Here is a 21,471-nt window from a genome sequence, read left to right as displayed (position 1 = left end):
TATATATATATATATATATATATATATATATATATATTGCATACACTGGAAAAAGGAGAAGAAATGTTGATTTCTCATCAGAAATAATGAAGGCCAGGAGAAAAGGGAATTTAAAGCAGTGAAAGAAAAATAATTCTCAACCCCAGGATTAGTGAAAATATCATTCAAAAATAAGGGTGAGATAAACAAAGACATTTTCAGATAAATAAACACAGAGAATTTCTTGCCAGGAGTCTTCCCCTAGAAGAACTGCAAAGAAAACAATTTAGCACTTTCTTCAATGAAAATGTATGTTCACACAAAGCCCTGCATACAGCTTAATACATAATAGCTTCAAACCAGAAACAACTCAACTGTCCATCAACAGGTGACTGGATAAATTGTTGTATACTCATACAATTGAATATTATTTAGTAATAAAAATAGGAACAAACTCTGGTTCATGCAACAACGTGGTTGCATCTCAAAAACATGCTGAGTTTCTTGAAAGAAGACAGACACAAAGCGGTAGACTGTAAATAATTCTAATAATACAAAGTTCTAAAACTGACAAAACTAATCTATAGTAATAGAAATTCAATTCATACTTACCTGGGTGGTTAAGGAATAGGTAGATTAACTACAAAGCTATATAAGGGAATTTTCTGGGTGTTGAAATGTTCTTCATCTTGATTGGGGTAGTGATTACAGGGTGTATACATTTTTCAAAGTCATTGCACAATATACTTTAAACGTGTGCATTTTATTGTATATAAATTATACTCCAACAATACTGATTTTTAAAAAGAGATATTATCCTCTTCAGAGTTATAAAACATTACCTGTATAGATCTGTCTTGTTATCAAACCAATCTGATAATACTCGAAAAGTAAAGAGGGGAAAACGCTGATGAAGAACATGAAAGCTCACATTTTCAAAGGTGTAGTTAGTTAGAGCCACCTAAGGAAAGAAAAGGAAAACTCCATTATAATAATGCTCATACTTACATGCAAATTGGGTTCTAAAAAATCCTAAATATTTCTAACTTTTCATAGTAGATATGAAAGCTACTTGTAAAAATGATTCGTGTTACAACTGAATCATAATTAATTTAAAACTATGTATATATAGCCTACTGGACAGAAATGTTTGTAATAAATTAATATTTAATTAGAAAAATAATCAGACCTGAAGAGGTTCAACTTGGTCATATAATACTTACTTTATAGATCCCAGTTCTCATCACTTCTGTTTATACTCTATGCCAATACAAATACTGACAAACAAGCACTGTCAAGCAAGTTAATTTTTTGTTCTTTCCGTACTTACTTTTTGATCCTGGATGACATGCTGATTAACAGGCTCCCACAGATTCGAGGATGAGTTATCTAGTTAAAGGCAGGCATTCATCCTGCTCCCAAGAATTATGTCAGTACTAAGACCCAATATATGGACATTATAGAGTCAATTTCATTCCGAAAGCAAAAGATTAAAAAGAAATGACAGAATGTTTCCCATCTTCAAAATATGTAGGTGAAAGCTGTGTTACTGGGAGAAGAATACTGAAAAAGTGTCCAAATTCATAAAACATACCTCTAGCTAGATGATCTCTCAGAAATACCTACAAGACACAAGCAGTCTAAACAATGGCAGGTATTTCAGTGTAAAATGGAAATTAAGGAACCAGCAGTCACCATTCTTAGGTCAGCTCGAGGTTCTGAGGAATAGTTCAAACACCACTTCACATTTGTATATTACAATTTAAAAATATATTCTTTTCCACTTCTACAATCCAGCAAGTACAAAACAGGGATTGAATGTTAAGTTCATCTCAGTGCAGTGACCCCCCAAAAAACTGGTCTTCTTTATCTACAATTTCTATCAATCTCCAGAACAACAGCATTAGAATGTGGCATACTTCGGAGTATGTGTATGTACTTACACTTAGACACACACACACACACACACACACACGGACTTTTAAACTTTGGAATGAACCTATCTATTCTAAAGTCACCAGTATAAAGCAGGTACTAACCCATTATGGGGGTAAATGGAAGTAAATTACCATTTCTTTTACAAAAATCAGTATTGCCCTGGAGTACTTCTCTCAAAAATAAATAACTCATTTTATTATAAAATTTCCATATTTGAACGACTCTTCTACATGCTAGTGAATATTTTAATTTAGTTTAAAAATTTTTTCTATTTAGTTTCATAGAAAATTGAACCAAATATCTGATCTCAGGTAGTTACATGATTACCTAATAAAGAGAATAGCACTTTAGACCAAACCTAAACTTCTGCTAGAGTATATATCATCATTAAAACAATCAAAAAAATCTCTACAGAAAAGATCACCATGTTGTCCTGCAGCTCTCTCATTATGGGAAAACTTGAAGTTTGCCATGTAAGTTGACCTATAAGGATTAACTAGGGGATTCTGTGATCTCAAACTAAACTTAAATTTTAGAAATTGGTCCCCAATATCTGAGGCAGATGGCAGACCTATGTTCTGAGTTGATTTTATTTCAAATAGAACTATGTCATAAATTGGATTAAGACTAAAATATTATAACCTTATAGCACCCACTCTACTTTGGGTCTCTTAGTGTCACAGAAGCATAAAAATGGTCACCTATAATCCCAGCTGTGAGTAAAATTAAAGGAAGGAAACATGAACTCTAAAATTAAGATGATCCACCTTTAGAATGTTCCAATCTTTAGAGTGATTTACTCCATAAGTTGACAGTGAATCTAAAACTATGAATTAGGAGTTTGTTACTTGTTTTAGAAGGCAATCTGAGTAAGTTAAACATTGGAAAAATGCATTATGTAGATCAAAGTCAGAATTGATAGAGGAAGAAAGTGTTATAGTCCTTGGCCGTTTATTTTACTGATAAAGGAATCAGTGGATAGAGGTATGGTTACATTTTTCCATTCACAGAGTCAATGTGCAGTACCCAATGGTTAGTCACTTCAGAAACAAATTATTCAGAATGGGGAGAGGCAATCAGAGAATTAGTGCAAGGGAACTGAGAAAATAAAGAGGAAAGTGGAAGGAGACCATAAGGAAGCACCTGTGCCCTATTACCCTCTATCACCTTATTCCTGCAGATTGTTCCTCATTTCCCCAGAGTCTTCAATTAAAAATTTTGGTTGACATAAACTTTCTATAGAAAAATACACAAATTTAAAGTGAACAACTCATGAAGTTTTATGTATACATCCATGTAGCCACCATGCATATGAAGAAATTTTTAGGACATTGGAAGGCTCCCTTGTGCCCCTTCCCACTCAATACTCACCAAAGTTACAGATTAGTCTTGCCTATTTTTAAACTTCATATAAATGGAAACATTTAACATGTACTATTATTTATCTGGTTTCTTTTGGTCAACATTATGTTTGAGATTCATCTATTGTTCAACGTGGCAATATTTCATTCTTTTTCATTGCTGTGTGGTATTTTTTGTTTCAGCTGCTTACTCTGCACCCTAATACACGCCAATTATTGGTGACAAGTCTATCTCCTTTTCTAGAGTGTTCGACAGCAAGAACATCTCTGTACTTCCTTCCCACTCCCTCCTCACTCTGCACCAAGACTCAACAGTGTTTCCTCTAAATGTATATATCATTTATGTCTCATCTGGCTCTTACATGCGTATGGGGTCAGTGACAGATGCCCTATCAAAGCCATATAATATATATGGGATATGGGTATATATACATACATACACAGACACATAGTCATTTTAAACATGCTCTGTTCTCAGAGAGCTTATTTTATATATTTTATTTTACACATGTTTTACCTTATATATGCTTAAAATAAAATATACAAAATAAGACAGAGAGCATGCCCACAATCCTGATTCTTAACCCCATACTAGCTATGAGGCTTTTAGGCAAGTCACTTCTGTGAATGTTAGTTTTCTCATCTTGAATAATACCTCACTACTTTCTTGTTTTACTTATCCTGCAAGTTTGTGAGTATCAGAAGTCAAAAATGACAAGTCTATAAAAGTGCCTTATAAATAAGACAAAATATGAATACAAGGGAGCATATTATTTTACCTAATAGATGCTTATTGACAGACTGATGCTGTAATAGGGAATATTAGAACCAGATTCCAGTGTTCCAAACTGAGATGCAGGCCTACATGCTTGTGTGGAAGCATCTGACCTTCCTAGTGACTCTGTTGGGAGTGTTCTTCACTATCTTATCTGACAACTCCTTCGTAGCATCTGATTCCTCTGTCTGATCCTCAAAATATTTTCATTCACACAATTGTGCTTGGCTCAATCCTGATCGCTCTCTCCATTCGCTTCTTGGTGAGCTCATCCACACTCTCATGTGACTTCCAAGACTGTACCTCTAATCCAGACTATACCCCACATTTGAGACTTCCCTATTGAATTGTCTGTTGAGTATCTTTCACCTGGATATCTGACTGATACCTCATGCTCTATATCCTTAATCTTCATTTTCCCACCTAAACATGATCTTAAATCATCTATGCCAGAACCCTGACAATCATTCTTGACACCTCCTCCTCTTCATCTTTCTGTACATGGATTTACTCTCTAAATTGTTTTGTGAATCGCTATATCACTGTCAGTTTTCATTTGAGCTACTTCAATAATGTTCTCACTGGTTTCCTACCTCTGGTCTTGCCCCCTTCCACACTGCTACCAGAAAATAAGTCTCAGAGGTAATTCGCATCAGTGCCTCCGTATCACCTTAGCCACTCCGACGATCATACTTCAAGACCTGTGATTACCAGTAATTGTACCCTCTCCATAATCTCATGTAACCCATCCTCCGACCACCGTCTCCTTCTGGGTTACTCCCCCTGGTGCCCTGACCTCTTTGCTCCTAACCTAGCTCAAATTCCACAGTCAGTCATTATAATCCCAACCTTGCACTAACATTCAGTTCCCTGCCCTCTCTTGCTTCCTTTTAATTAATTAAATTTTAGTAAAGCCATAACCCTTTGCTTGTGAGCTGTGCTCAAATCTAACCCTCTGTTACTCTGCACTTATATCTGTGAATCTGAACACAGCTGGCAGGTATCTCTTTAATTTGCTGATGCAAAGCTCAAATGGGCTGTCAATGCCTAGCTTCTATATTTTCTTAATCACTCTCAAATTCTCCTAAATAACTCTTCTCTCCTCAAACCCAAAGAGCCTGAAGCTCTTGAAACTGAAGCAACCAGAAGAGAACTTCTCATCCTCACGGCTACCCACCTAACAACATCTGCACCCAGATAATCTGCCTGCTAAAATGGAGGAACCAGCTATACCCTTAATCTTAATTTGATCTAAACCGAGGCCCAAATCTGTGCATTAGAGATGGCATTCCGTAATATTTGTTGAATTGAATCAGATATATTTCCAACCTAGTTTGCAAATTCTTGTAAGGCCTGGATTAAGCTGATATCCAGAAGTGTTGGGAGCCAAGAAGTTTTCGCCATTAGAAGATGGCCGACATCCTGCTTCTCTTCCTGCTTAATGAGATAAAAGCCTGCGCCTAAAAACAAAAGCCCGCGCCTAAAACGAAAGCCCGCGCACACAGCACCAATGATAATTTGCCAAATACTTCCCTTATTCTGGATCCCGCCCCCCTTTCTCTGTACTGTATAAATACAGCTACTGCAGCAATAAAAGTTTGAGGCTTGATCAGGATTTTGTCTTGCCTCCATTCTTTCGCGTCTCCTGCCCCTTCTTCTCTTTTCAACCCCTACAGGTTCCTCCTCGGACTCACAAGGATTTGTCCTGCTGGTCGGGACTCCCGGGGACGCCCGGGGCCGAGCACACAGAAGGCCTCTAAATATAATCCTCTGGGGAAGAGTCATTTATTCTTTCATTCAAGCAGTCAAGCATATCATGAGCACTATTTCAGAGGCACTTTGTTTGTTACTGAGGATTCAAAGTCTGGAGGGAACAGCAGAAATTCTATGTTAAGCAGGAGAGTGAAAACTAGGATATTAAAAAACAAATTTAAAAAATTAAAAAATCCGAAGTAGCATTAAAAAAAAGGTATCCATTCAACTGTAAATTGTATCTGGGGGGGTGCAACTGTTGTGGAGATGTTGGATTTCACTTTCATTTTACATACTCTTCTGCAATTTTTAGAGTGAATATAAATTATTTTTAATAAGGAACATTAAAAACAAACTATAAATATTTAAGAAAACAAAGAGCTAGAAACAGCTAAGTGTCATGAGGGAGATACAGATAAAAGAAATAAAGATAAAAAAGGAGTTTCTGGAACTGTTTAAATCCAGAAAAAACAGTTTGAGGGCCTCTAATATGAAGAAACTCTTAGGGCCAAAGTCATAACCCTTAAAATCCTATACCACCTAGAGATACAAGACAGTACTTCCCACAAGTTCATTCAGGATTTCACGGAAATTTCCAAATTGCCAGGAGTACTTAGGGTTAGGAAAAAAGTGATAATCTAATTTGGCACATCTAGGAAGTGGGGGTGGGGGTGGTGTAAATTACCCGACTGTAACTTTTTCACAGTTGTTCCGCACAGATACAAATAAAGATCAGAGATGGTATATATGTAGCCTAGAATTAGAGAGAATTTCCAGTAAGGACTAAAGAAAGCCCTAAACTCTGAAAAAATATTTACTCTCTAATTTGTGATTTTTAAGCTAACAGTTGATAATTGCTCTAGTTGCCCTTTGGATCTTCAGGAATGAAAAGATCCCTAAAACTAAGTAAGACTCAATAATTTAATTTTGTGTTTATATACTTAATTTATGTGTTCATTCAGGCAGTATTGGAGACTGAAGTTTGAAATACATAATGGAATATACAAACCAAATACATCACACAATCTCTGTACGTTCCATATCCTATGCCGTGTCACTAGGAATTACAGTGGACCCTTGAACAACACAGGGGTTAGGGCACCAACTCCCATGCAGTTGAAAATCTGTGTATAACTTTACAGTTAGCTCTTTGTAGATGCAAATCTGCATTGCAGATTCAACCAACCCGTGGATCATGTAGTACTGTAGTATGTATTTATCAGAGAAAAAAAAATCCACCAATAAGTGGATCTGTGTAGTTCAAACCCATGTTGTTTGAGGGTCAACTGTATTTTTGAAGTCACTGGAAGATTCTTGTGCTGACAATATTTTAAGAACAACAGGATAAAAATTATCCTCAAGCAGATACATGTATGGTACATTTTCAAATTAGATAAAATGTGAGCATAACTTGAAGCTCATGGTGCAGAGAGAAAATAAAAATAAAAATGGGAATACCTAAATTTTATATAAAGAGCATATTTTCTTATCTGGAAGAATTACTCCATGATTGGTCCCAAAAGAATTGCAGAGGGCATGCTTGGAAACTCAAATTTTTATATAAATCTAGAAGAGCCAGAAAAGATCACAGCGGATAATGAGTGTATAATAGAAAGTATTTTCAAAGGGAAGTAGTTGAAGAATAGAGTTCTCTCTTAAAGTTAAACATTTTATCTGATATTACAAGTCCAAAATCTGAGAATAGAGCAATTTATTTTAGGTATCTTTTTTCTTACATTTTTGGTGACAGAATTATTTCTCTGAGTGATTGCCTATTAATAAGATAGTTTCATACTACCAAAAATCCTTACCTGGGCCCCCAAAGACTCAACTGGATGCTGCTATTAACTATTTCCAAGTAATGTGTTTCCAATTGACCCAGGTTTTAAATATCCCTAGTTCAAAAAGTTCTTTCCTATATCTAGACTAAATTTTTCTTACTGTAATAAATCAAAAAGGTCAAGCTGAGTTTATCTGGCCTTGAATGTAAAAATGATTTAAGAGCAAAAAATGATGAAATTATACAACATTCCATACATACAAGATAACATTTTATGATAGCTGTAGACTTTTATATCCACTGCTATTTGTGCTTAGACACAAACAGGGGAAAAAAATCATCAATAACAAAGTTAAATACTTCTATAGCTTTGCATTTTAGAAAGTAGTACTTATTTTTGAAACTCTACTTAAGTATAATAAAAATAATTCACAAATAAGCATAAGCTATATAGGAAGCTATACTAATATTCTATAATGATTAAAATCACTATATATTGATCTAATCTCTTATTTCCAAACCAAATTTCAGATAAAGTACCTTACCTCATTTCTCATGATTCTCCAAAGATTTAGTGTAATTCGGCCAACAATATTTATCTCACTCATTGTATCCGACCCATAGTCATCTCTTTCGGCTGCAAATCTATTCTCAACTTTGTCATCTATAGAAATGAATATAGGTTGCATCAGGACTCACAGAAACCAAATTTCCAAGCAAACCATGCAAAAGAAGATGAGAATAAAAATTCAAGATGAAGACTAAAGATTAAATGTAATTCACAGTTTATTTTGTATTAGGCTTAAGAGAAAAATCATTATTTTGACTAATAAAACAATTTTTCTTTCCTCTTTAAATTATAAAAGAATTTTGTGAAATAAATGTATCTGAAAACTGTATATATTTTTTAACAATAAAAACATATATACACACACTTTTTAAAAAAATAAATGCTTTTCTCTTTAAATATGATAATTACTGATGCTATTTGTTTTTTAAATAAATTTATTTATTTTTGGCTGCATTGGGTCTTCATTGCTGCACACGGTCTTTCTCTAGCTGTGGTGAGTGGGGGCTACTCTTTGTTGTGGTATGTGGGCTTCTCATTGTGGTGGCTTCTCTTGCTGCGGAGCACGGGCTCTAGGCACGTGGGCTCAGTAGTTGTGGCTCGCGGGCTCTAGAGCACAGGCTCAGTAGTTGTGGCGCACAGGTTTAGTTGCTCCACGGCATGTGGGATCTTCCCGGACCAGGGCTCAAACCCGTGTCCCCTGCATTGGCAGAAGGATTCTTAACCACTGCGCCACCAGGGAAGCCCTGGTGCTATTTTTATGAATACCTAATACCACATCATTTCTTTGGTTTGGATGAAAAATATTTATTATTAAACTGGTCATTTCTTGGGGAAAAAATGGTAGAATTTTTAACCTAAACAATTCTCTGGGGCTTCCCTGGTGGCGCAGTGGTTGAGAGTCCACCTGCTGATGCAGGGGACACGGGTTCGTGCCCCGGTCCAGGAAGATCCCACATGCCGCGGAGCGGTTGGGCCTGTGAGCCATGGCCTCTGGGCCTGCACGTCCGGAGCCTGTGCTCCGCAATGGGGGAGGCCACAACAGTGAGAGGCCCGTGTACCAAGAAATGAGGCTTCTGTCACATGTTGAAATGATAGTATCTGAATATATTCAGTTAAATAAAATGTCCTTAAATTTAAAAAAAAAATCTCTGAAAATTTGTTGACATTAATTAATGATTTTCATATTCAGGGTGAAATTCTATTAACTACATATGGAGAACTAGATGAAGAGTTCCTCTTACAGTGAACAGAGTTCTGAGTCTAGTTTCTAAGTGATGATTTTATCTAGAATTAGAAATTAAAATTTGTTTCTCCTATATAACACTGGGTATACATGAATGTTGTTGATAGAGGCTCTAGAATAATAAATATATTTACCATATTTGAATATCTGTTATGTTCTAAGAACTTTACTAACATTATTTATTTTATTTTAATACAGCCACTTTATTATGTTAGTATAATTTTTATTTTGCACTATAGTACATTCTACTCAGAAATGTTTTATCTTGTCCCAGGCCATACAGTAACAAACCCAGTATTCTAAACCTGGGTTACCTGATTCCAAAGACCATGTACACAAACCTACTGCTCTTCTTTATTTTAAAAACATAATGTTTAAGAGATTTTTTTCAAGTGTACACCATAGTGATTCAGTATTTTTGCAGACTATATTCCATTATAGGTTATTACAAGATAATGGATATAATTCCCTGTGCTATACTGTATGAAACTAACACAATATTGTAAATCAATTTTAAAAAAGTGTTGTGTTTTTCCTTTCATTTTTTCATTTAACAAACACATAATGTTTACTGTGTTCTCAGGCACTGTTCTAAGTATTTTATTATAGCACTATGAGATAAGTTCTGTTACTTCCCTATTTTACAGATGAACAAATTGAGGTATCGATAAGTTAAGAAACCTATCCTGTTGGATGTCTGAATCCTGCTGGCGAGGATATGAACCCAGGTGGTCTTTCTCCAGAATGTGTGCTTTTTACCATTGGTGCTCTTTACTATGCCTTTCTACTGCATGCCCTTTCTACTGCATGCCCTTTCTACTGCACCATGTTGCCTCATAAAAATGGTTTCAGCAGTGTTCTAAAAGGACAGGAACTTTCATTCATTATTCTGAAGTCATATACCTTAGTCATTACAATTAATTAATTAATAAGTGCACTGAACACCCATGCTACCTATCCTGAATGTTCAGAAACCTATGCCCAATGAAGTGTTGAAAAAATTGAGATATATCACTATTCCTATCACTCAAGGGACAGAGAAGCTACAAACAATTAATGCAATGAAAAACTAAAAGCAGCTCTGCCTTTTCTTCTAAACTTTTGCAAAGCTCAAAATATTTACTGTCCTTGAATCTTCTTCAACTTCAACTTTTCCCTTTCCATTTACCAACACTTTAGATATTTTATTGACTTCATAACCCCTTTCAGGAGGTATCTTGATTGGTTTTACTAATTTTGTATTTGATCTTTATGCCTCCCAAAGTATATGCTACTTTGTCCTAGTCCAACTTGGGGGAGGGGGGCCTTTAAAACAAAGTTATTAAAAATTCAGTAACTATAAACAAAACATAATTTAAAAAATGCTTTAAAAACTAATTTTGGGGGCTTCCCTGGTGGCGCAGTGGTTGAGAGTCCGCCTGACGATGCAGGGGACACGGGTTCTTGCCCCGGTCCGGGAAGATCCCACATGCCGCGGAGCGGCTGCTACCGTGAGCCATGACCGGTGAGCCTGCGCGTCCGAAAGCCTGGCTCCGCAATGGGAGAGGCCACAACAGTGAGAGGCCCGCGTACCGCAAAAAAAAAAAAAAACAAAAAAAAAACAAAAAAACTAATTTTGGTATGAATATTATTACTGCCCCTCTCTTCAATTAGAATCACACTATTGGAGAACAGCCTTCAAAATTCATGTAGTTTTTTAGCCTGACACCCAAATAAAAAAACAGTTAGTGTTCCTCTACCATCTCCTCCTTCCTCACCAAATGGATAAAACATAGAACCAGACAAATAAAATAAAATTATGGTATATCAAGTCAAAGAAATGTTATATGCTTCATAATGATTATAAAGACTATCTCATAATGCAGAAAAATATTTATGTTAAAATGCTGGATAGGGCTTCCCTGGTGGTGCGGTGGTTGAGAGTCTGCCTGCCAATGCATGGGACACGGATTCATGCACCGGTCTGGGAAGATCCCACATGCCGCGGAACGGCTGGGCCCGTGAGCCATGGCCGCTGAGCCTGTGCGTCCAGAGCCTGTGCTCCGCAGCGGAAGAGGCCACAACAGTGAGAGGCCCGCATACCGCAAAAAAAAAAAGCTGGAAAAAAATGGGATATATCTATGATTAAAGTTTATAATGGAGTTATGTATATCTAGAACTTACACGATTTAGTATTAAAAATCAGGCTAAAACAATAATCTTGTCTTTATTTGTAATTTGCCCTGTAGTTAACAATAAAACATTCATAGTGCTTCCTACCTGGCACCCGAGAGATCATCTGGCATAAGTCAACACTCAGTGCAGCAGCCCTCTGTAAGAGGTAACCCCAGGAATGCATCTGAATCTCATATCCTAGCAGAATATCAGGATCATACCTAAAGAAGGAATGAAAAAATTAAACAAGGACCACACGTTTGAACCTTTAAGCAGAAGAACTACTTCTTTATGATATAAATTACAAAATTAAAAATCTACATTTTATAATGTTTCTCAGGTGGAAAAAGGTGATATAGTGGTGCCTATAGAATTTCTTTAGAGGAAGGGGTGGGGTGGTTAGAGTTCTTAGTTCAAAGCTACTTTTGTAAAAGCAAAAGTCGTTTTTACTTAGATTATGTATTTACTTGATATGACTTGGCAAAGAGGCTGCTAAAAATTGGGGTGGGAGGCAGGCATTACCAGTAAAGTGTATGAGTGAGGGTATAATTGAGATATAATGTGGGTAGGGGCAGGGTGAAGTATGAGGGCATGTGTGGATACTGTATTTTGAAAATGATCCCTCAGGTCATTTTGTTGTCACTTCTCTACCCCTCTACCCTCTACTGTCCTTAAACAGTTGTAATGCTGAGAAAAAAAATGAAAATTTCTTCCTTTTCCCTCTTAGTAAAGACTTGGTCCTCACATAAAGTAAGGCCTCTGTAATGATAAGTTCGTCCTCTAAACTTAAGAGGAAGGTGACTCAGTTTAATGGAAGAATTAAATATTAATAGGGGTGAGATTAATGTGGGGAAGCTAAACGTCAGAAACTAGGTGAAAAATACGCTCACTGTGGTCACACAGTTGCACTGGTAGAACTGAACAGACAATCTGCATCCACCTTAGAAGGAGCTGCTTTGAGCTTCTTCTGAGGACTTCCACCGTGACCACCATAAAAAAATGTCTGATTATAGTACAAAGGAAAATAAGCATGAAGATTTACTTCAATGGGAAAATTGTGTGGGCAAGAGAAGAACTGATTACAGTCTTAGGTGGAGAACAAAAACTTTTGAGAGTGAAAATTACTGTAATGCTATCAAATTAGAAGTTCCAAATTACTCTGATTATTGTACCATTATTCATAAAAGCCAAAAAAGTAGAGTGAAAGATCACAAAAATTTATAAAGCTGGGTTTTACATAACTGCTTATAAAGTCACTCTGAATTATGGGATGTGCAGCCTGTCCATATTACATCACTTAACACTATTAAGTTTCACCAACGTCTACAGTTATAGATTACCCCAGTTTACTAATATAAGCAATATATGGCTACTCAGCAAGTCTGTGGTAACAGTGGATCATGGGAAGACCAGATCTATTTTTAGAACTGGTTTGCTAATATTTTATCATACTTTCATAGCTAATTTCTTTAAATGGGTATTGAATGACATTAGTTTTTACTTAGATAATAAAAATAAGAATGTCACAAAAATGTCTCCTTACTTAAGTGGCTAATGTCAAAAGAATTAGACTCAAACTTCTGCAATAATATTCTTTTCATTTTTCCTATTCCTTAAAGGCCCTATAAAATACATTCCCTAATGTAAATTTCAATATCCAGTGATCTGCTTGTGATCCATTGTTATACTACAGACTTACAAAGTAGCCTTCAAACTTGTCAGGAGAAAAAGATAACATATATCCATGTACTTTCCTCTATATAAAAAGGACTGAAATTTCTGAGAAAACCACTTAATTTAATAAAAATGATTAATAGAACAGCCAAATGGATCTTTTCACCGACCTATAAAAGTGTTTTCTTGGTAGAAAGTGCCACGTGGCTGGTAATTCTGGAACAAAGAGCAGGATTATAACACGAGAGAGTGGGGAGAAGCAAAAGCAAGCAAGACAATATGCAACAATGAGGCAAAGGCCCAGTCTCAGAGATCAGAGGTTAAAAGGGTAGATTCATTCTTAAAAAGGAAGTCCAGAAAAGTCCTAGGGCTTCAAGAAAAGAGAAGTCTCCTAACACCCTTCCTGCTCATTAGTCTTCTAAAATAACATCCAATATCTCAACACATCTTTGTTGATAGCAACTTCATCAACTCTTCCATTAAAGTTAAACTCTTCTCAGAGCAGTCAAAGATGATCTGCATGACAAGTGCATCTCCCCATAAAGCTAACTATGTAATGTCTAAATTTGAGAAACTGGGGCAGAAGTGTTAAGTGACTCTAAGGATCGTCAGGGAAAGGAGATTTGAAGGATTCCCATACACACATGAAAGAACCCATGCAGCTGACTGCATTAATACTAAGAATATTTAGAAAAGGCATTACAATTTGGTCACAGTCAACCTTGATCTTAAGAGAAGACTTTGGAAGATTGCTGAAGTACCTATCGCATACATTTCTAAACATGGGTACAACATGAAGAAGATGCCAGATGATTACAGAGCCCTTCTGTTGACTCTTAAATAGTTCTTCCACCTTCTTCAACTGAATTTTTTTGATTCATGAAACATCTACTTATTATAAGAATTATTATTCCAATCAGCTACTTGCTCTGTTGTGGTAACTGACTAATAGAGTGATTAAGTACACTTATTTTCTGATAATGTTTTGAAAGTATTTTTTTCTCAATTAACAAGTACCTATTTTATAAACTACTACTGCTCAGAGATTACCACTGAAAAAACAGAAAGCTACCCTTAATGCTTCTCTTAATGGATTTATTAATAGATTTTGTTCTTTTAGAAAAACTGCCATTTCAGTATTTTTCAGATCTATTATATTTATTTTTTGACCTAGAGGCTGTTTAGTTTTACAAGACTCTCAAAGCTCATAAAACATCTTTTTCAAGTTCAAAGTCCCAAGGATTCCATATTTCTTCTGTGAAAACATTCAGTGACAATAACAAAATCTTGGTGATTTGTTCTGCAATTTTTGTAAATTTTATTCACTCTACCAGGTTTCTAAGTTATAGAAAGAAGAAGGTTGGGTAGATAGGATTAGTAGTGAAGAACAAAACTGTGCTTCTGATGAAGCATCAGAAAAAGCAGCAAATAAGAAAATAATTTTATTTGCTTAGGCAGAAAAAAGCTGCTTTACAATTAATATTTTAGATAACCCAATAACATCTGTACAGATGAGAGGTGAGGGGGCTCTAACTAGGGGAGTGGCAATGGGCATGGGGAAGGGGAGGGGAGAAGGAATGATCTTGAAAGATAATTCTGAGGTTAAATGGATAGGATGTAATGCATGGATTAGAGGAGAAAAAAAGGTAGGACTCAAAACTTAAATTATTTAAGTTAGGGAGTCCAGGGAAATGTGAAATTAATAGTTCAAGGAAATACATAAAGAGAAAAATGTTTGTGACAAGAAGATAATAAATTTGATTTTACTTGTGTAATATAGCTTTGCATTATTTTATGTGTTTGCCACCTGAGCAGGTAAATATTAAGAACAGAAAAATAAAGACAATAAAACTCTTTGAGAATATACATCTATATCTTATTCAATCTTATATTCAGCACTTAAGAACTGTACCTTACACATAGAGTTAACAATTAAGTACTGACCAAGCTAAGAGTTTTATGTGCTTTATCTCACTTAATTCTCGTATCTATTACCGCTTTTACAGATGAGGAAACCAAAGTTTAGAGAGATAAGTAACTTGCTCAAGACAAAAAGACAGAGCTGGCTGACTCCCAAGCCTACGCTCTTAGCGAAACCTGTGTAGAGGAGGTGCTCAACAAATGAGGTATAAGAAGGAAATAATCTTTTAGGGAGCTGTTTGGACTTATAAAGGACATTACAGAATTGAAATGTTGATATTTAAGCATTTTTCTTCTTTTTCTAATAGCCATATCATCTTTTGAATAAGAACCAGAAGTTAGTTTTATTTTGTTTACTGCATTTTTCTTAACAACCAGTATAATTCATGTTATGGACATTTAAGAAAGTTACTACACTTGCAAATGATTGACAAGATTCTCAATGTTCACAGGTAATCCTATTGCTGGGAATAAACCTGACAAGGAGAAGACAAGCATACAAAGCCCAGGGACATTACTGGATATGTGCTGGCACATAAAATGGTATCTGCCTAAAACTCTTACATGTTCCTTTTGCTAAGCTGCTTGCAGTGGGGGCACTGAAAGTACCTGACATGTTGATATCTCTATGAGAAGATAAAAGATAGGACTGACAATGGCAAGACTCAAATGGATGGGAATCCATCCAGTCACCAGTGCAATAAATAGTAAAAATACATTCCTCTTTTTTCCTCCCTAGAGCGGTGGGTAGCAGCATATCATTTCTTTTATGCTTTGACATTTAATCTAATTTTGTTTCACTGCAAACGTTTTCTGGTTTTCTGATTTTCAAAATGGTTTATGTTAACCCATCTGGGATGCAATCAGATGTTGAGTCAGTAAAACATCACCTTGACTTTTTTTTTTTTTTTTTTTGCGGTACGCGGGCCTCTCACTGTTGTGGCCTCTCCCGTTGCGGAGCACAGGCTCCGGACGCGCAGGCTCAGCGGCCATGGCTCACGGGCCCAGCCACTCCGCGGCATGTGGGATCTTCCCGGACCGGGGCACGAACCCGTGTCCCCTGCATCGGCAGGTGGACTCTCAACCACTGCGCCACCAGGGAAGCCCCACCTTGATCTTTAATGCAGGATATCATCTCAGTTTTATAGGAAAAAGTTCGACTACAAAAGCAGAACAGAAAGGCTTGAGTGTAACAACACGCTCAAGGACAGCTTTTATCCATACATCAGGATCCAGAGTATTTTCCAGCCTGCTTTAGGCATTTAAAAACCTAAATCTAGCAATGGGCAATGGCTACTAAGAGTTATACTCTTGAGAAAATGCAAAAGAGATCCACTTAATTGTTTAATTTTTAAATTAAAATTTTTTTGGTTAAAAACTTTCATAAATTTTGACAAGATTCTACTATCAAGCATCAAAGCCAACTATCAAATGGTCAAAAGAGATTTTCAATAAACTATGTGCACAAAAGAGTATGTACCAGATAGTCCTAAATTTATGAACAAATTACATTCCAAAGTTTTTTGGAAATACTGATTTAAAACTCAGAAAAAATTTTCTTGAAAAAAAAAAAAGAAAAAAGGTACTGAAATGGTGGCTGGCTCCCAAGGTAGAAGACTATTTAATGAATAATACAATTTAACTTTAGTACAGTTACCCATTATTTCATCACCATAGAAAAATGCTAAAATCCAACTGGGAAAGCTAGAGGCTAAGCCAATATTTCTCTTTCACTGGCCCCAAATCCTGAGAGTAGAATACTCCTTTTCTTATTCCTAATCTGCTGGAAATGGTGATGGTGGTTGGAGATGAGGGTAAAATCCTTTCTGGGCTAACTTTTCTTTCAAGGGCCATAGGAAGGGATTCGCTTCCTATTTTTTTAAATTTTTTTATAATTTTTTTTCTTTTTTATTTATTTATTTGTGGCTGAGTTGGGTCTTTGTTGCTGCACGTGGGCTTCCTCTAGTTGCAGCGAGTGGAGGCTACTCTTTGTCGCAGTGCATGGGCTTCTTGCGGTGGCTTCTCGTTGCGGAGCACAGGATCTAGGTGTGTGGGCTTCAGTAGTTGTGGCACATGGGCTTTAGTAGTTGTGGCTCGCAGGTTCTAGAGCGCAGGCTCAGTAGTTGTGGCGCATGGGCTTAGTTGCTCCACGGCATCATGTGGGATCTTCCCAGACCAGGGCTTGAACCTGTGTCCCCTGCACTGGCAGGCCGATTCCTAACCACCACACCATCAGGGAAGCCCATCACTTCCTATTTTTAACTTTCACCTATATTGATCAACAGTAGCACAAAAGGACTCTGAACAAAAACTGGAAAAAAAATCAGAAAATACAAAACAATACCTCTTTATTATATGTGCAATTTCTTGAAAAAGTGCCTTCTCATCAGCAGCATAGGTAACTTCTAGTCCTGTAATTCCAGATCTAATAAGCAATGGGGTCTGATATCTGATATCTAAGAATAAACAAAATATTTATTATATATAATTATTTAAGTAATATTATCCCTTACTTTTGAGTAAGACTATGCACCTAAAATACTTTAAAATGAGACAGCATTCCCCAAAGTAAATATGTAATTAGCTCAGTTTCTTGAAAATTTTCTTAAAGGTTTTCTAGTACATGTAACTGAAAATTCAAATTTCATATTTTCAATTATTTTCCTGAAAAGTCTACATTCACAAAATTCCCCAGATAACATGTCACCCAAAAAGAAAAATTACTTTGTTTCTTCCTACAGGAAGAGGCTTGCTTAGTGGAGAATATTTTACTCAGTGGTATGCTGGAGAATGCTTATAAGCACCTCTCCAGGAAAAAAAAAAAAAAGCCCTGATTTGTACTTCTTGTCTATATCCAAGATGTGAAAACTTCCCACCATGGCTAATTTGAAACTACCAATGTGACATCAACTAGTTCAAAAAAATTCATGAAAATTTAGCAATTGGCTTGTGAACTGGTACAAGCCAGCTCAAGCACATCACTGATTAAACTGCAAATTCCTGTACAGTTTTTTTATATGTTAAGACTTCCTCCTCAATTGACTGAATTCACATATTACTATTTAAAATTGCAGAGGAACACCTGGTATTTTATAAACTGCCTTACATGGTATCCTATATGAAGAACCTCTGAACCAAAAGTGTATGTATTTAGGAAGAGATATCAACAAAATTAGAATATATCTTAAGTCTTTTATAAACCATTAACTTACAGTAGTAACTTAACTCCTTAAAGTAAAGAGAAACTCTGTATTAGCAGCAAAATACCAGCATACATATATAAGGAAGGCTGTCCACCCAACCTACACAATTATTTGACTTCAGTATTAACAATTTTATATAATAATATTTAGATCAAATTAGATATGCTAATTAGAAATTTTATTAAGCTCTTTATATTGTATTGTTTCTGACTTCTAACAATAATTCAAGAATAATGAATTTAGGACAAAGCTATAGACAACATTTCCTACTCCCACCTCAGCAAACATTTTACAGAAGAGTTCCTTATGCTTGGTTTAGATCTTGAGCAAAGAAACTGTGCCATTAAAAGGTTCATCCTAGTGTAGGTAGGTATAAAATTAATAAAAATGAACAATACCTTGACTAGAGACTGTCTTGTCTTTATCAATCACTATTACACCTGTGAGTTCTGTTTTGTCTGTATCCAGCAGTGGAGTGTCAGATGAGATGCAGTAGAACAGAGCACAGATTGGGTCAAATTCAGGATCTGGTTCTAAGTCTCGTCTAGTTCGAGCATGTAATTCCACACTGATTAGAGTAAGATTTTGTATCTATAAAAGGAAATAAAAATCACACTTTTAAACATTTTTTTTGAGACATGCCGAAAGAAGTATGTTTCACTAAGACTCTAAGGAAATACACGTGTAAAATTACAGAAAAAAATGGTTATAAAGGACACATTCACAATTTAACACTCCACAAATTAAAACTAGATTTTTACTTCTAAGATTAGCTTAAATCAATTCACGTTTTTCTTTTAGAAAATCTGCTTACGCTGTAATTTCTTAATGACAACACACACTTAAAACTATCTGTCTAGAGTACATGCAGTGCCTCTGAATTTTCGCAATTTCTATTTGAGAAAGAGAATGACTAGTCCAGGTGGTCGTACATTCAAACCAAAGTCTGTTGATTTTACCTTTTACTTTCTACCCAGTTAATTATAGTTTTACCTATATTTTAAATGGAAAAGACAGATATTTTTTAGTTTGAAACTCCTACCTATTAGTCCTCTGAGGGCTACTTAAATTTAGAGTTTTGTACATAGTAGGCAGATTTTTAATTACAGTTTTTCCTGAAAAAAAAAATCATAAGAATTGTATGTTGTCAACTACACAATAGCCAGCTTTTTGCCTATGCACATTTTCTCTTTGACATATAATGCAAAAAATGTAATATTTTGCTTTTTACACTTATTTTCCTATGCTAATAAAAACTCTTCTTAACTGTAATCCTTTGTTATCTTTCTACGACAGTAAGAATAAACTCTGGGTAAGAAAAACAAGATATATGTTGGATGATTAATGATTACAGCTAGAATTATAGCCATCATTGTACCAGTAATACACATATACCTGGCAATGAAAAATTAGTAGACTACTGGTAATTACTCAGATCATATAAATTTAATAAAGGATTTATATTTTGTATTTATCTTGCATGCCATCTGTTGAAGAAATGTAAATGCAAGGCTCTCCTTAGTGATGGGAGTAGAATTTGGTAGATGTCTTTGGAGGACAACTTAGAAATATCTACCAAAATTTTAAAAGGACAGAACAAATTAGGGGTTACCAGTGGGAAGAGAGAAGGGGAGACGGTCAAGATAGAGGCAGGGGATTAAGAGATAAAAAACACTATGTATAAAATATTTAAGCAAAAAGGATATTTTGTACAGTACAGGGAAATACAGCCATTACTTTATAATAACTTTTTTTGTTGTTTTTTTTTTGCGGTACGCGGGCCTCTCACTGTTGTGGCCTCTCCCGTTGCGGAGCACAGGCTCCGGGCGCGCAGGCTTAGCGGCCATGGCTCACGGGCCCAGCTGCTCCGCAGCATGTGGGATCTTCCCAGACCGGGGCACGAACCCATGTTCCCTGCATCCCCAGGCGGATTCTCAACCACTGCGCCACCAGGGAAGCCCTCAACTTCACTTTTATTTCGCAAAAATAGATTAAGATCCTGAACATTTCAGCTGCAAAATTATGGCATAACCTTATCTGTTAGAGGAGTTTGCATTCTACATAACTTTCCCATAGGTTTTGGATATTTTCTTCACTTGGGTTTCATCAGAAGTTCATTACTTTTTCCTTTGCTCTTGAAATTTAGGTGTTGGATATGTCTTACGTCCATTACATTAGAACTGATGAAGCATTAGTGTTATCTGCAGAGGCAAGTAAAAGATTAAGACAATCGTAGAGATACTGTTGTTTAAAAAGCATTGCTGGGCTTCCCTTGTGACACAGTGGTTGAGAGTCCGCCTGGCGATGCAGGGGACATGGGTTCATGCCCCGGTCTGGGAAGATCACACATGCCATGGAGCGGCTGGGCCCGTGAGCCACGGCCGCTGAGCCTGCGCGTCTGGAGCCTGTGCTCCGCAACCGGAAAGGCCACAACAGTGAGAGGCCCGCATACCGCAAAAAAAAAAAAAAAAAAAAATTGAATCACTATGTTGTACACCTGAAACTAATATAATGTTGTAAATCAACTATACTTCAATTAGAAAAAAAGACATATCCTTTGATCTAGCATTTATACTCTTGAGAATAAGCCTGTAGATATATTCATATATGTAGCCAAAATATATGCACAAAGATGTTCACTAAAGATGATAATATTTTCAGTTTTTTATAAGTTAAAAAGACTAAAAACCTAAATGTCTATCAGTTGGGAACTGGTTACATAAATTATGTGGCTTCCATAAAAACTACAGAATGGAAAACTCTGTAGCCTTTAAAATTTTCAAAAGAATGAGCCAGATCTACATGTCCTAAAATGGAAAGACCACCATAATACACGGATAAATGGAACGAGTGTAGTATGCTTCCATGTATGTTAAAAATGTTAAGTACATGCATAGAAAATGTCTGCAAAGAGACAAAAAATATAAAACTGTTTATTGCTTTTGGGGAAGTGGACTGCTTAGTCAGGTGGGAGAGAAGCTTACTTTTCAATGGAAATCTTTTTGTCTTTTTTTTTTTAACATAGTTATTGTAGTATAATTGCTTTACAATGGTGTGTTAGTTTCTGCTTTATAACAAAGTGAATCAGCTATACATATACATATATCCCCATATCTCCTCC

At 36.0% G+C, this 21,471-nt stretch overlaps 1 protein-coding gene across 1 annotated transcript in view; it reads right to left on the bottom strand.

The window, feature by feature from the left end:
- The window catches only part of REV3L (REV3 like, DNA directed polymerase zeta catalytic subunit), a 184,669-nt gene that overhangs the window by 37,675 nt on the left and 125,523 nt on the right, over nt 1-21,471 (bottom strand). Inside the window, exons 17-21 of the mRNA XM_065888547.1 lie at nt 18,749-18,941; nt 17,492-17,603; nt 11,659-11,774; nt 8,131-8,249; nt 822-940 (exon numbers count right to left, since the gene is read on the bottom strand). Of these exons, the coding sequence (XP_065744619.1) occupies nt 822-940; nt 8,131-8,249; nt 11,659-11,774; nt 17,492-17,603; nt 18,749-18,941 (659 nt within the window). The remainder of the gene's footprint in view (nt 1-821; nt 941-8,130; nt 8,250-11,658; nt 11,775-17,491; nt 17,604-18,748; nt 18,942-21,471) is intronic.

Source organism: Phocoena phocoena, chromosome 12 (genome assembly GCF_963924675.1).
Source record: "Phocoena phocoena chromosome 12, mPhoPho1.1, whole genome shotgun sequence".
In the NCBI taxonomy this organism is placed as follows: domain Eukaryota; kingdom Metazoa; phylum Chordata; class Mammalia; order Artiodactyla; family Phocoenidae; genus Phocoena; species Phocoena phocoena.
The sequence above is the reverse complement of the archived record's forward strand: the minus strand, read 5'-3'. Positions and strand labels throughout refer to the sequence as shown.